We start from the raw sequence: 14789 nt of genomic DNA on the forward strand, positions 1-14789 counted from the left end.
AATTACAGTATGTATATGGTTATATCAGATAATATTTTTTATTGAAATGAGCCCTTTATCTATATGAGCTTCGGAGCCTCTCGACTACAATAGTTTGGATTCGCTCAATTCAACTTGCACTCATTGTTTAATTTCTAATTTCAAAAGTTGAGAACCTACCGGAATGAGATCTTGTTTATCCTTGATCCCATTCCACGCGGAGTCGCGGAACCGTATGCGATTCTGCGTTGTCCTGAATTGTATAACCAAATGATCTACCATTCTCAACTGCCAGTCCGCACGTGCTCCACGCTCGTGTATAACCAAGAACAACCGTGCTCTTATCTCCAACGTCGTTATTTTCTCGAAGAGTCGAGCAGCAGAGAGAAAGAGCTCGGGAGGAAGCAGACAAGGCTGCAAAAAGAAAGAGATAGAGAGAGAAGGAAGACGTAAAGCGAAGAGGGGATGTGGGCGGCATCGTGTCTCTCATCCTGCTGCGCGAGCTGCACCTGCGGCCTCTGCACCTCGGTCGCGTCCTCCGTTTCCCGCCGCTCCGCCCGTCTCGCCTACTGCGGCTTCTTCGCCCTCTCCCTCATCCTCGCTTGGATCCTCCGCGAGGTCGCCGCCCCCCTCCTCGAAAAAATCCCATGTAAGAAGCCTTTCCCCCTCCTCTTCCTCCTCTTCTAAATTTACTGCTCCACTCCCTCCCTCTCCTCGAAAAAATCCCATGTAAAACCCTGTACCTTCTTTCCCTTTCCCCTCCAAGATCTAAATATTTTTCTTCGATCTGTTCGTTTGATCGATTTGTTTTACAATGGCAACTACTCTTTCGATTCCGATAATGAGACTGGCTGCATACGGTGCGAACCGTAGTATCATCAAACTCCTGATTCCTCCGACCCAAAGAAGAAGATGCAGTGGAAAAGTTCTGAGTTCTCAGGGTTCTTATCAGTTAATAATATCTGCAATGTCGCAGAGTTCTGTTGAACATGTGGAACAACTGGCTCCTGATTTGGAAGTGAGTGATTCCACTCAAGAATTGGAGAAGCCGTTTTCTTATATATTTAGGGCTGAAACCGGCGGGCTGGCGAAGGTATTGGTGGGGGTGAAAGATATGAAGTATGCTGTTCGTGTTGAAGTTTCATTTTTGCCTCGGGCTGTTGGGGAGGATGGGTTGGTTATGAATTGGGGCATGTTCAGGTCTGATTCTAAACAATTATTAGTTCAGGATTCACAGGTGGCGTTTGTCCAGAACTCGTTGGGAGGATATATGGTGGAATTGGAGTTCGATTCTGTTGAGATCCCATTCTATCTCTCGTTTTTGCTGTCCTCGCCGTCGGTCTCAGAGATAAGAACTCATAAGAAGACAAAGTTTTGTGTTCCTGTTGGTATAGGTCCGGGATGTCCTATGCCCTTGGGTGTTTCTATTTCTGATGATGGAGCCATCAATTTTTCTGTGTTCTCGAGGAATGCAGAGGGTGTTGTTTTGTATCTGTTTGATGGGAGAACAAGGGAACCGTCGTTAGAAATTGATTTGGATCCATATGTTAATCGTACAGGTGATATATGGCATGTTTCGATGGAGAGTATAGAGAACTATGCCGGCTATGGATATCGCTGTAAGGGATTAGCACTTTGGGATAAGGGGGACAAATTTCATGCGCATGATATCTTGTTGGATCCATATGCCAAGGTGCTTGGAGATTTTGTTCTGGATCAAGGTGAATCGATGTCCTTAGCAAAGTGTCTTGGCTCTCTAGACATTGAACATGGCTTTGATTGGACCGGCGATGTCCATCCGTGTCTTCCAATGGAGAAACTGGTTGTTTATCGACTGAATGTGGGGCAGTTTACAAAGCACAAGACCAGCAGGCTGCCTGAAAATGTTGCTGGGACTTTTGCTGGTCTGATCGAGAAAGTAGAACATTTGAAATCGCTGGGTGTTAATGCAGTTTTGTTAGAGCCTATATTTTCCTTTGATGAGCAAAAAGGCCCCTACTTTCCATATCATTTCTTTTCACCAATGAACTCATATGGGTATGCATCTGATGGTGTTTCAGCTATCGATTCTATGAAAAAAATGGTTAAAATGCTGCATGCCCATGGCATAGAGGTTCTTTTGGAGGTTGCTTTCACTCAGACTGGTGAGGGGGAAGATGCAGCCTGTCGGACAATATCATTTCGAGGAATTGATAATTCATCTTATTATATTGTTGACAGGGACTTGGGGTATGGGGCCCATAATGCGTTGAAATGTAGTAATCCTGTTGTTCAGCAACTGATTTTGGACAGCCTCCGGCATTGGGTGATAGAATTTCATGTTGATGGCTTTTGCTTTATTAATTCTTCGTTTCTGGCTCAAGGCCTAAATGGTGATTATTTATATCGCCCACCTTTAGTTGAAGCTATAGCATTTGATCCAATACTGTCCAAGACAAAGATCATTGCGGACTGCTGGTCCCCACCTGACAATTCATACATGGAAATCCGATTCCCTCATTGGAAAAGGTGGGCAGAAATGAATACAAGATTTTGCAGTGATGTAAGGAACTTTTTGAGGGGTGAAGGACTTCTCAGCAACCTTGCTACCCGACTTTGTGGCAGTGGGGATCTCTTCTCTTCCAGGGGTCCAGCATTCTCTTTCAATTATATTACAAAGAACTTTGGACTAAGTCTTGTTGATTTGGTCAGCTACAGTGATGGTGACCTTGCTTCAGAATTAAGTTGGAATTGTGGTGAAGAAGGTCCCACAAACAATAATACTGTCCTTGATCTCCGGCTTAAACAAATACGGAATTTCTTGTTTGTCCTGTTCGTTTCACTTGGTGTTCCTGTTCTTAATATGGGAGATGAGTGTGGCTACTCAACAGGTGGTACACCGTCTTACATTGACAGGAAACCTATTGGCTGGAATGGCCTAAAAACAGTCTTTGGCAGGCAAATTACACAATTCATTGCATTTCTGAGTTCCCTTAGAGTGCGTAGAGGAGATATTTTTCAGAGAAGGGACTTTCTGAAAGTAGAAAACATTGACTGGCATGGAAGTAGTCAATCTCAGCCAAATTGGAGAGAGCCATCGTGCAAGTTCCTTGCCGTGACATTGAAGGCAGAGATGGATGACAAGCTGTCAAATTCAAATGATGGTGACTTGTTCATTTCTTTCAATGCTAGTGACCTCCTGGAGAGTGCTGTCTTGCCTGAACAATCAGAAGGAATTGTTTGGCTTCGGTTGGTTGATACTGCTCTTCCGTTTCCGGGATTCTTTTCAAGTGATTCTGATCCCGATGTTCATCAGGCTGCAGGATTATCATCCTATGATCTGAAGCCGCACAGCTGTGTCTTATTTGAAGCAAAAAGGAGCACCCATTGAACTGGAGCACCAGTGCAGCCGCTCTTATGTCTTATTTGCTATTAAGTGGCAGGATTTTGTTGATATTTCTATCCCCCTGTCAAATAAGCATCTTGTATCCTAATTTTGGAATCTGATTATTATAACAATTTGCATATCTTGTAATATGACCTGAAAGTTTATATGTTCATTATTTTTGTGATTTTGGTTGAAATGTTCCATGATATTGTGTTGTATGCCAAAAGAATGCTCAACTTTTTTTTTTCTTGTTGCTTATCTTTTCATGAGTAGTCACTACATTACTTGGCACTATTATCAACTTTATGCTTCAACAAGGATTTTACTTGACTAGTTACTTTGACCATTCTTCTTTGCAGGGATAAATACTTTCACCCATACACCATCAAAAGAATGGTTTCAAACCGATGCAGTCCTCCGTGTCAGTTTGGGAAGTTTCTTGTTTTTTGCGATATTTGCCCTGATGATGATCGGTGTCAAGGACCAGAATGACAAACGAGATTCATGGCATCATGGTGGATGGATTGCAAAAATTGTCATCTGGGTGGTGCTCATTGTCCTTATGTTCTTCCTCCCAAATATAGTCATTACAATCTATGGTGAGTTGCTTTTAGTTTAGGAAATAAGGCATTAATAGAAACTAAAAAACTTCAGTTTCTTTTTTTATTTAATAAGCATGTCTATTTCTTGATTTTATAACTAACTTTCTATCATGATCTTCTTTGTATCATTTTTTCCATTTTTAGGGAACATTGTTAAATGTCAATATCAAGGTCTGTCGAACCATCCTGAGCCGTCTGTATTTCTTGATTTTATAACTAACTTTCTATCATGATCTTCTTTGTATCATTGTTTCCATTTTTAGGGAATATTGTTAAATGTCAATGTCAAGGTCCGTTGAACTATCCTGAACCATCCAGTTCTGGCATTCGAAACGAAATACTCGTGACCATGGGGGGAGAGAGAAGAAAAGAGAAGAAAAAAGAAAGGGGAGAGGAGAGGGAAAGGGCGGGGAGGCTGTCGGAGGGCTGCCCTCTCTTGGTTTTTCCTCTTCTCCACTCCTTTGGTCTTGGAGGGCCTTCGATGCCCTCTAGCGGCCACCATCGGCCTCTCCACCATGTCTCTCTCCTTCCCTCCCTCCCTTCCCCCCTTTCTCTTTCCTTTCTCCAGTTCACCCTCTCTCCCACTCTCTCTCTCTCTACTATATCGGTCTAGGCCCAATATAAAATGGCACAGGGGCATGACAAACCATGCTACTGGCTGGCTAGTACAGGCTCTGGTATCAGCATAGCGAATCTTGGTCAATATACTATCTATCTCCTTAACTTGATATGATTATCTACTATATAATTCGTGTGAATACATAACGTAGAAACTATTTTTTCTTTCTTAACTTTTCTTTATCTTGTGCCAGCAATAATAGCCAGAACATTTCTTCATGTTCTATTTATTCTGCCTGGCCAGTGCATACTACATCCAAATGATTGTGGAATGTAGATGATTTGCTATTGTTGGATTAATCTATTGACCTTGATTTCTTTGATTTTCTTTTATCTTAAGCAACACTGAGGATAAAGTTTCTCTATGGTTGTAAAGAAATTCAAGGAGAGAGGGACAAAAGGAGAGAAATTGCCTGTCTTATAATATAATATGGATAGATAATAAGTGAATTAAAAGAGCAAAGTTGCAAATTCTTCTTATTGTTGGGTTTCGAAGTTTAAACTAAACCAAAAAAAAAAAAAAAAAGAATGTCGAAATGCCATTTTCCATCTCCACTTTGTTATTTTGGTCTTATCTTAAATTTATACCTTGCTTTCTTACATTATACATTTAATTGTTTGACATGTATCCCCACCAAACTCATCTCTTTCCTCTTCTTGCCCCCCAACACCTCAGCTGCAAGTTGAAACTCATTCTGATACACAACAATGTAACATGGGGAAATCTCTATGTCATCAACATTTTAATTGATTCATTTTCCCACAACACCTACTTACAAACTTCTTTACCAGTACTAGGAAACCATCAAGGTTTACACCTCTCTTATCAGGACAACCAAAATTATACCACTCTACCCATCATAGCACCCTAGTCACCTTATAATCTCTCACCTATTCACTATCTTTCACTCTCCATAACTAACGTCAAACTTCTCTCCATAATGTTTGCAATGGCTACACTGTTACCAGTGTTACCTAGACACTTTGCATGGATGCCAAGTGTCTAAGTGCCTTCAAGTGTCGAATATGGCAGCCTCCAAAAGTCTAGGCACAAGGACATGAAATATAATGTATATAATTTATCACTTACATACATGTATATGTTTGTGATGTGTTTTAATGCTTATTCAGAGAGAGAGAGAGAGAGAGAGAGAGAGAGAGAGAGAGAGACTTAGAATTATAGATGCTATCTAACAAGTAAATTAATGGAATAGCTATGAGTTTGCAATTAGTTTAACTTGTTCGCTAGGCTTATTTAAAGTTATTTAAGATTTGCGAGATACTTAAATCGATAATTAACTATGATACTTCGATATTTAGGACATAATTGTATTTTTCTTAAAGTATTTATAGATAATGAAAGCTTTATATTAGAACATAGTGACCTTTTACCTTACATATTTTGCTTGGAGTGTCCCCAAAACCTTAATGATACTTTGCTTTAAGTGTCCAATACTTAAAACTAAGTGTCCCTTGCATGATATTCTAGAACCAAAGTGCAAGATGTTGGGCACTTTTGTTGGCATCAGTAAGACACTTCAAAGTAGTGTCCAACCTTGTCATATCATGGCATGCCACCAACTATTCAAAAGTATCATCACTTGCAAACAAATTAAAATGGAGTGTCCCCTAGCTTTATACTCATCTTAAGAGCATGATGCTTGTTCAAGTGAACGTGGTACAAGTTTTAATATCCAGTTGCTTGCCACGAATTTTTCTTCTCCTTTCACCCTTCCCAAAGAAAAAGAAAACACACGTACACAAGAGCCATCTGAATTTGAGTTAGCCCACATGCTCTATCTTCACCCTTAATTGTAACGCTATAGCTGCCTATTCCACTCACTATCCTGCCCTTGCCTTTGAATTTGAGCTTGCGCATGATCCATGATGTCACCTGTATATTGAGAAGAATGTGTCATTGTTGTCTTTATCTCTCACACCCCTATTTGAAAGTTTCTGCACGAGTGTTACAGGGAGGAGGCTTGGTGCTACTTAGGGATGGAATAGGGTGGGTTGGAGGTCATCCAAGGCCAAACCGAAGGCCTTGAGACATCTACCTAGAACCCAATCAAACTTTTAACCCGAGCTCCTCAACCCAAACCCAACCTCACCTCGATTTTTTGAGCTCAGGTTCAAGATCAAGTTGGTGCAAGTTGGGTTAAGTGGGGTCGTATCGGGTTGGTTAGATGAGTTTAGCCAAATCACCTATAGATGTTTGCATGCCATATGAATAATATCTAAAAGCAAAGCAAAAGGAACAAGGGATGGCCATGTGTGAGTATAATGTGGATTCAAATCACAAACACTTAAACGAACACTTTTGACATCTTGAAAAATAAAGATGCATCTAATATATGCATAGTATATTTATATGGTTTGAGTTCAGGTTGAATTGAGTTACTTAGTATCTCAGCCAGATCCAACCTAAATTTGAGATAGGTCGATAATTTTAACCCAGGTCCAACTCAGCTGTGCCAAAGCCACCCACGCCTGGTCCACTTTCGCATTGGGGCTCAAGTTGGGTTTGTGTTGACCAACCTATTACTACCCCTGGTGCTACTTTATCAGTCATAGGAATGGAGGTGTCCATTTTTGAAAGTTAGGCAAAGGAAACCCATTGGCTCAGTCATTGATATCAGATCTGAATTTACATCAGCTTGGCAAGTGCACACTTAGTGGCTATGGTAATGTCAATTTTAGAATGGTGGGTTTATAATTAAAATTCACTGCTATTGAAAACCTAAAATCAACATAGGGCAGGACATTGTTGGCGTAAAAGCTTGTCATATGAAATCTAGTTCTGTTTAGCTGCTAGTGCATCATGAGGTGACTACGACCTAATTGTTGACAATCCCCATTCACCATTGTATCTGGAGAGAGACTGACCATCTGATGCCAAGGTGAAACATGTGTCTCCAACAAGATACAAAGGCTGATCTATGCACAGATGGATGGCCCTGCAGTAAAAAACTTGGCTAATTTGCCATAAATGTGATGTGCCTATCGATGTGCACTAGCTTTGTATCATCTAAGTACACTAATTGCCAGGAAATAGAAGTACTAATACAAAATGACTTATTAGGCACCCAACATGCCCCAGCCATGTCACTGAATATTCTGACATGATCTTTTTAAGCTTTTTTTAATAAGTTTAATTCTTGAGATTATTGATTGTATGATGCTGACACTTTGAGAGGCTCCGAATTTTGATGTTCTATAACAATTTAATGTGCATTCTTCTTGGAATATGGTCTACTGCAGAAACCCTATCAAAATTTGGCTCTGGGTTCTTTCTTTTTGCTCAAGTGATCTTACTACTAGACTTTACGTACACATGGAATGATGCATGGGTGGAAAAAGATGAGCAGAAATGGTTAGTTAACATACTGAATTATTTAAAAAATGAAACTTTTTGGAATTGAATATCACTGTTATTTTATTTCTTGACATCTTAATGTTTCAGGTACATTGCTTTACTGTCGGTGTCAGCGGTATGCTACCTTGCTACATACTCTTTCTCAGGAGTGCTCTTCATGTGGTTCAATCCTTCAGGTCATGACTGCGGTCTTAATGTTTTCTTCATTGTCATGACCATGATTCTTGCTTTTGCCTTTGCTGTTGTTGCACTACACCCACAGGTAGTTGGAATATCTGGCATAATCTTTGATATTTTTCATTAAAAATTGGCACTAATAAGAATTTATTGTTGTAAATGCAGATTGTATGGATGATTGATAAGTATTTTTTTATTTATTTTTTATATTCAGAAGCTGGGAAAATAAGTTTAATGATATTAATAGTATTTGTAGTTATGAAGCACTTAATCAATATTATGGAGGCGGGCAGAAGTTACTATAAATCTCTTGATGATATCCTTCTACTGTAAACTTTGGAATTTTTTTTGCAAAACTAGTGACCTAAATGTATTTTCAAGTATTCCTAACCACTGTCATCAAAAACATGGCATACAAGAGATCTTTGGAGTCCATCATACAACTATTTATCAAATGGGGTGTATGACCTAGGTTCTTTTGATGTTGCTGCACTGGAGAAAATAGATGTCCTTGTTGCTGTTTCTCAATCAGAAGGCTTGCAATTTTTGGTAGCACTGTTGTGAAGGAAATACATATTTTTGAACCATCTTAACTTTGCCTTTTACTCCTGAAATACATGCTCTATTGTTGCTATATATATATATATATTGATTTTGAGACTGCATTTTGAACTTTTAGCATGTTATTGTTAATAAATTTAACAAATCTTTGATATCCTTACAATATAGCAAAGACTTCTCCAACCCACAATGTGGGTTAGAGGCTACCAACGGATTCCTTAGTCCTCACCTTTTTATTTTTGGTGAATCCCTTCTTGACTATTACTGGATAACTTATTTATTGCTTTTATCCCTATGTTCGTGACATTGATCTCTCTAGTCAGTGCACAGCAAACTGATTCTCCATCCGCCTCAAACAATTGAAATACTGCATACCTGCTGCCAACTCATTTGATAAAGAAAATATGATATTCTATTTGGAGGCTGAACTGACAGGCATATTCAATGAAATAATGCTCTTTTTCCTTCTTTTGGGGTGCGTGTGGTTTTGATGGGGGGAGGGGGCGAGCTTGGTGTTTCATTGTGTTTAATCTTTAAACAGCTTTTCTGCAGCCCTCACAGAACTTTGAGGTCTTTTTGCACATCCTTTTCTTTTGAATAACCTAAATATCTTATTAACTCTCCAGTACCTGTAGAATCAAGGACCTTGTCATTGAGTACTGAGCATCAGTACGTTTTTGCTTGCTCTTCTTTGGATGGCTACTAATATACAGTATTATGTCCTTAAATCTGACTCGATTTATTTCTTGTGAGCACTAAACGCACCACTCAAGCATTCAGTATTGAGGTGCCCCTTTATGTCATTTTGATAATTTCGTGTGGCCTAGGCTAGTATTCTTCTATTTGAGGCAAGAACTTTCCATGTATGTTGCAAGAGCCACCTGTAGTATATTGGATAATTTTTTCTGTCATTTGTACTAAATTATTTGTGACAGTTCCTTTTTTTGTTTTAAACATAGTTCAATATGATGATAATAATGCATGAATTTCTCTTAACAACACTTGTTGTTTTATTCATAACAATCTTGATTTCTAAAAACAAACTTGGACCAAGCCTTTCCTTGCCATGTGTCAATTGCTGCAATCAGTTCTGGCATTATCTGCACCTACTTTTGCCAACATGCATGCCCCACAACCAGATGGCATTGAAGGGCAACTTCAGGCATGATACACACTCTAAACACTGCCTCATTGTTCTGGCACAGAAATTGCTCACCTTGGTTTGATCTTGGATCAAATTATAGTGTGGTTTGAGTTTCACCAAAGAGATGTGATATGGGTTGTACGTAAGCTGTAGTTTGCTTGTGTTTAGATCAAGATTTTGAGTTTCAACCACAATGGATTGGTTTCAGAGGAGATTGACCCAAAAAACTAACCAGAATTTTTCATTTTGGTTAAGTTTCAGTCAATATCGATTGGTCTTGGCTGATCTGGCTTTTCAATTGATTTCAGGTAGTTTTGACCTGTTTGACAGCTTGAGCTGAAATTGATTAAAACTACTTTTCTTTTTGTTTAGCAAGTAAATATGTTTAGTTTTTTCTGTGAATCTCTTTTTCTTTATATATTTTTTACAATCTGTTTACTACTTGAAAGCATTAAGGACTCATTTGGTTCACGGGAAGAATTTTTCTTCCTTCGAATATTATTCCTAAGAAGTTGATTTCTAGAATATGATATCTTAAAAAGTGGTTTTGACATGTTCGGTTGACTATGTGAAAGTGGTTTATTCGAGAGTGGCTTATATTTGGTTAAGCATCCATTTTTTTTGAAAAAATTATATAAAATATCTATTCTACCCTTAATATAAAAAAAAAAAATCTTACCATATTTTATACATTGCCATTGTTTAGAAATAAAAAATTATAATGGTTAAGGATATTTTTGGCCGTAGATCATGGTGGAGGAGGGTTTGAGACATTGTGATAGAGAGGATGTTCATTTCAGCCGTAGATCTATTGATGGCTTAAAAGGATATTTTCAGAAAAAAAAGAGCCTCTTATTCTATTCCTATGGAAATTCCAAAAATCTATGCCTTACATGGGTTTTTCTTTCCTATGAAACATGGGAATTGTATTCTTATGGGCGCACCTTTTTCCAATCTCTCTTTTGAAAACTCCAACCAGACGATAGGGGTTTTTTCCAGTCCCAATTCACAACACTTTTCCCCCTTCACTTCCTGTGAACCGAATGAGTCCTAAGTGTTGGTTTGATTCTTTTCATGCTTAGTTTTTTTCACTTTTTCCCAGAAGTAAAATTAAATATCAAAACAAAGTAATGAAATAAACTGATTTTTACTTAGATAGGTTATTAAAATGTAGAGTGAAATGTGCTTAAATGGGTTATTTGAATGCTTGTACTTTTTCAATTGGCTTTTCCCTACTTGGATGGCTCATTAAATGGAATAGAATCAATTATGCATAAATAGTTTTAATTAGGTGTACCTAATTAATTTTATACTTTTTGTGTATTTCTGTTGTTTGTGCTTGATTGAATGATCTTTGATATTATGCTCAACAGACTAGCACATCATGTTGATTAACTCAATAGATTAAGCTTCAACAAAACTCAATTTCAAGTTTTAACCTAAAACTATCCAAACTACACAGGTTATGATTCTAAACAACTTAAAATGCAAAAAATGATGAAATAACTTGCATTGATTTTTTTTCTCTTTTTTTAAAAAAAATTTAGATCCTTTTCTAACATTTTTGAATTGCTAAAGCCATCAAAACAGCTAAACAAAGACTTCTGCCTAGGAGACTGAAATGGAAACTGAAACCAAGTTTTAGATCCATGGTTTAGATAGGTCGGATCTAGTTCAAATTTAAGACTCCTAGTTATTGTGGCCACACCTAATAAGTTGCTTGCATTTAGGCAAGATCTAGTGTTTCAATTGAAACAAAATGTTTGCGAATAGCTCTGACTCATTTCAGTATCCCTGTATGTTTAGGACATCAGATCAGTCTATGCTCCATTTTTCATCTTGACTTATAAGTGAGTCAAGCTTTGAACTTAGCCAGCTTTCAAAAACTAAACCCCAAGCTATGGTTGAGACTTGGCTTGCTTGAATGGCTCACCAGTCTTTTTTTCTGGGTGCATTTAATATAGGCAATAGAGTTTATTTATAGAACAAAAGAATAGAGGTATGCACAAAGGTCTAGAAGATTCATTTTCTTGTATATGCTCCATTTTTCTTCCCAGACTGATGGCCATTGTGAATGCAAGGCTTTAACGTTGAGGCAGATTCTAGAATATTATGACCATTGTTACCAGACTGATGCATTAAAGCAGTGTAGTTGGTAGAGGAAAAACTGAGGGGAAAGGGAAGCTTAATCGAACTATTATTATGGGGAAGCCCATTTTCTGATTCTGGTAACTACAGCCAAACTATTCACTGCTGATAAAAGCTCAATATGGCCTTTCTTTGTATCATTTTTGGAAAAAGCCTCTTTTCTCATGAGTACTCTCTTTTCCTTCAATGTGCATTGTCTCAGAAGTTATGAATGATCGCTTTTTTTTTTGTGGGGACTGAACAGGTGAATGGCAGCTTGTTGCCTGCTTCTGTAATCTCAGTTTACTGTGCATACCTTTGCTACAGTGGCCTCTCAAGTGAGCCTAGAGATTATGCATGCAATGGTCTCCATAAACATTCCAAACAAGTTTCTACAGGCACGCTTGTTCTTGGGTTGCTCACAACAGTTATCTCAGTTGTATATTCTGCTGTTCGGACAGGATCATCCACATCATTTCTGTCACCCCCATCCTCCCCTAAGTCAGGTATTTTATACCATAGATGAACCATTTAACAAGTTAATTGTCATGTCAGCATCTTCATTCCAGATATCTTCGATTCCCCTGTGAGTTGAATAGTTCTCCGAATTGGTGTACTTGTTCTATTCTTGTCATTGGATTTGAATGTGACAATGTGTCAACAAGTTGCTACTTCATATTGTTGTCCTCTTTAGTGACCAGTGGTGAAGGATAATTTCTGAAATCCACTCGACTGCTGTTTTGCTCTCTTCACATCCATGTGTTGTAGGTTCAAGTAAGCCGCTGCTTGAAGAGGGTGAGGTGGAGTCAGGAAAAGATGATAAGAAAGAAAGCGAAGCACGCCCTGTCACCTACTCATACACATTCTTCCATCTTATATTTGCTCTTGCTAGCATGTACTCAGCTATGCTTCTTACTGGGTGGACCAGCTCCACTTCAGACAGCTCAGAGCTGATTGATGTTGGTTGGACGTCAGTTTGGGTGCGGATCTGCACTGAATGGGCCACTGCAGCACTCTATATCTGGACCCTTATAGCTCCGCTGGTCCTTCCTGATCGTGAGTTTTGATGGATCTCTAGTTTCCTAGATATGCTAGAATGGATGTTGTGCATGGTTAAGATGGTTTTCTCTAGTGTTCCAGTCTGGTTAAACATATTTGCAGTTGATTTACACCCTATTAATATGTGACATATGACATATTATGGTTACAATAGAGCTAGGGAATACCCACTAGTACATGTGTTCTGTAAATAATTTCTGTTAATCGAAATCATAGTTGAGTAATGGTATATCTTATATTATTGCTATTTGCTTGTCGCAATTAGCGCTGGCACCAATGAAGTATTCAGAAGAAAAAACTTGTTAAGATCATGACACCGAATATCTGTTCCTTGCCTACCATGGATGTGTTCATGGGTACCTATAAATTTGTTTCTGGAAAAAATTACAGAGCTATGGAGCAGATCAGTTACTCAGCTGCTTTTCACATAATTTGTTAGCAAAATATATTAGAGTTCAGATTGAGAACAGCAAGCTATCTCGAGACATGTGGATTAACATATGCTGGCAAAGGATCTGCCAATCAACAAGATGAAGAATGTGTAAAGTTGTGTTGCTTGCGTGCGCATTCTCTGAGTGCTAATGCCTACCCTATCCAATCAAGTAGGTGATGGTTCTTCTCTGTTGTCTCCCTATAATAAAGCATGGGAACATGGAGATTGTAGGTACGCCATCTATTGCACTGCAGGTTGAAAGGGCTTAACACCAGTTATACATTTGAAAAATAGCTTGAACTGCCTTCTCTCGGTTAATCTTGGGGCGCTTATTGGTATTTTCCACCCGATAATAGAATTGGTGGCCATACCTTTACTTGCCTCTATTCGAAGTAAGATCAAAGGATCTATAAGTAGAGATTAAAACAATTCCAGCTTTACCTTGAATCTAGTTTAATTTAGTCAAGTCCGATATAATCAAATCACAGATCAGTTGCGATTCAAACTTATGTTATTAGATCAGGGGAGTTGCCAGCCAACCACTGGGCCAATTCTCATCACCTAAATAAAGTATTGTTCACCAGTATAACTCTTAGTAATGATCCTTAGGTTACTAGCCTTCAACAATAAAATAAACCAAATGCTCAAGCATTTGTTGCTAAGACTTAACCGGCCAATGTAGCTTTATTATGTTCTTCTTCATCAGTGATCAATAAACTTCCAGAGAGCCAGGTCTCCACCCTCTCTAAGTTGAACTTTTAGACATGAGTGGGTTATCATGTTAGTGTATCGTCACAATCCAGATCCTCACTTAAAAAGATTAAATAGAAAATATTATTTGGATTCCTTAATCCTGTATAAATACCTAAGAAAGTTTCAACAAATAATTAATGTGGGACTAAATTCACATCTATACGGATTTTCATATATTCCACCTATTTAAGTCTTAATGTCATCACCAAATTAAGAGTCCAAATCTATATATTTATTCATAAATGTCACGATCAGTCTATAGTCAACCCTAATGAACTCATGTTGCATATCTCCTAGTCCACATAAATTATGAACTGGATCGATTCAGTCCATAATGTCGTTTAAAAAGACTAGCCAAAAAATATTATTTGAATTCCTTGACTCTATTTAAATACTCAAGATCTTTATTAACCAATATCGGATTAAATACACACTTGCACGGTACACCAGCATCAACTCATATCTTGATACATGGTATTGATGTGATCCCTATTAACTGTGAATTTGGACATAGGTTGTTGCAGCATAAACCATATCAAGACAGATGAAGTTAATCAAATGCCATATCTTGCACTAACACTAGGAAGGCAATC

General features: G+C 38.3%; 2 protein-coding genes across 3 annotated transcripts; both read left to right on the forward strand.

Annotated features, from left to right (window-relative positions):
• Window positions 1–333: 333 nt before the first annotated feature.
• Window positions 334–13234, forward strand: LOC105057760 (uncharacterized). 2 transcript variants are annotated; one of them, XM_010940450.3, is made up of 6 exons: window positions 334–628; window positions 3706–3945; window positions 7828–7939; window positions 8030–8204; window positions 12217–12457; window positions 12720–13234. In XM_010940450.3, exons 1-6 carry the CDS (start codon window positions 445–447, stop codon window positions 13016–13018), a joined length of 1251 nt encoding a protein of 416 aa, XP_010938752.1. In that variant the 5' UTR covers window positions 334–444; the 3' UTR covers window positions 13019–13234. The 2 variants fall into 2 exon arrangements, with proteins under 2 accessions (XP_010938752.1, XP_073104572.1); XM_073248471.1 differs by lacking the exon at window positions 334–628 and adding an exon at window positions 675–708.
• On the forward strand, window positions 700–3542 carry LOC105057759 (isoamylase 2, chloroplastic). The gene has a single exon (XM_010940448.4). It carries the CDS (start codon window positions 794–796, stop codon window positions 3347–3349), a length of 2556 nt encoding a protein of 851 aa, XP_010938750.1. The 5' UTR covers window positions 700–793; the 3' UTR covers window positions 3350–3542.
• Window positions 13235–14789: the final 1555 nt, after the last annotated feature.

Source organism: Elaeis guineensis, chromosome 14, assembly GCF_000442705.2.
Source record: "Elaeis guineensis isolate ETL-2024a chromosome 14, EG11, whole genome shotgun sequence".
In the NCBI taxonomy this organism is placed as follows: Eukaryota; Viridiplantae; Streptophyta; class Magnoliopsida; order Arecales; family Arecaceae; genus Elaeis; species Elaeis guineensis.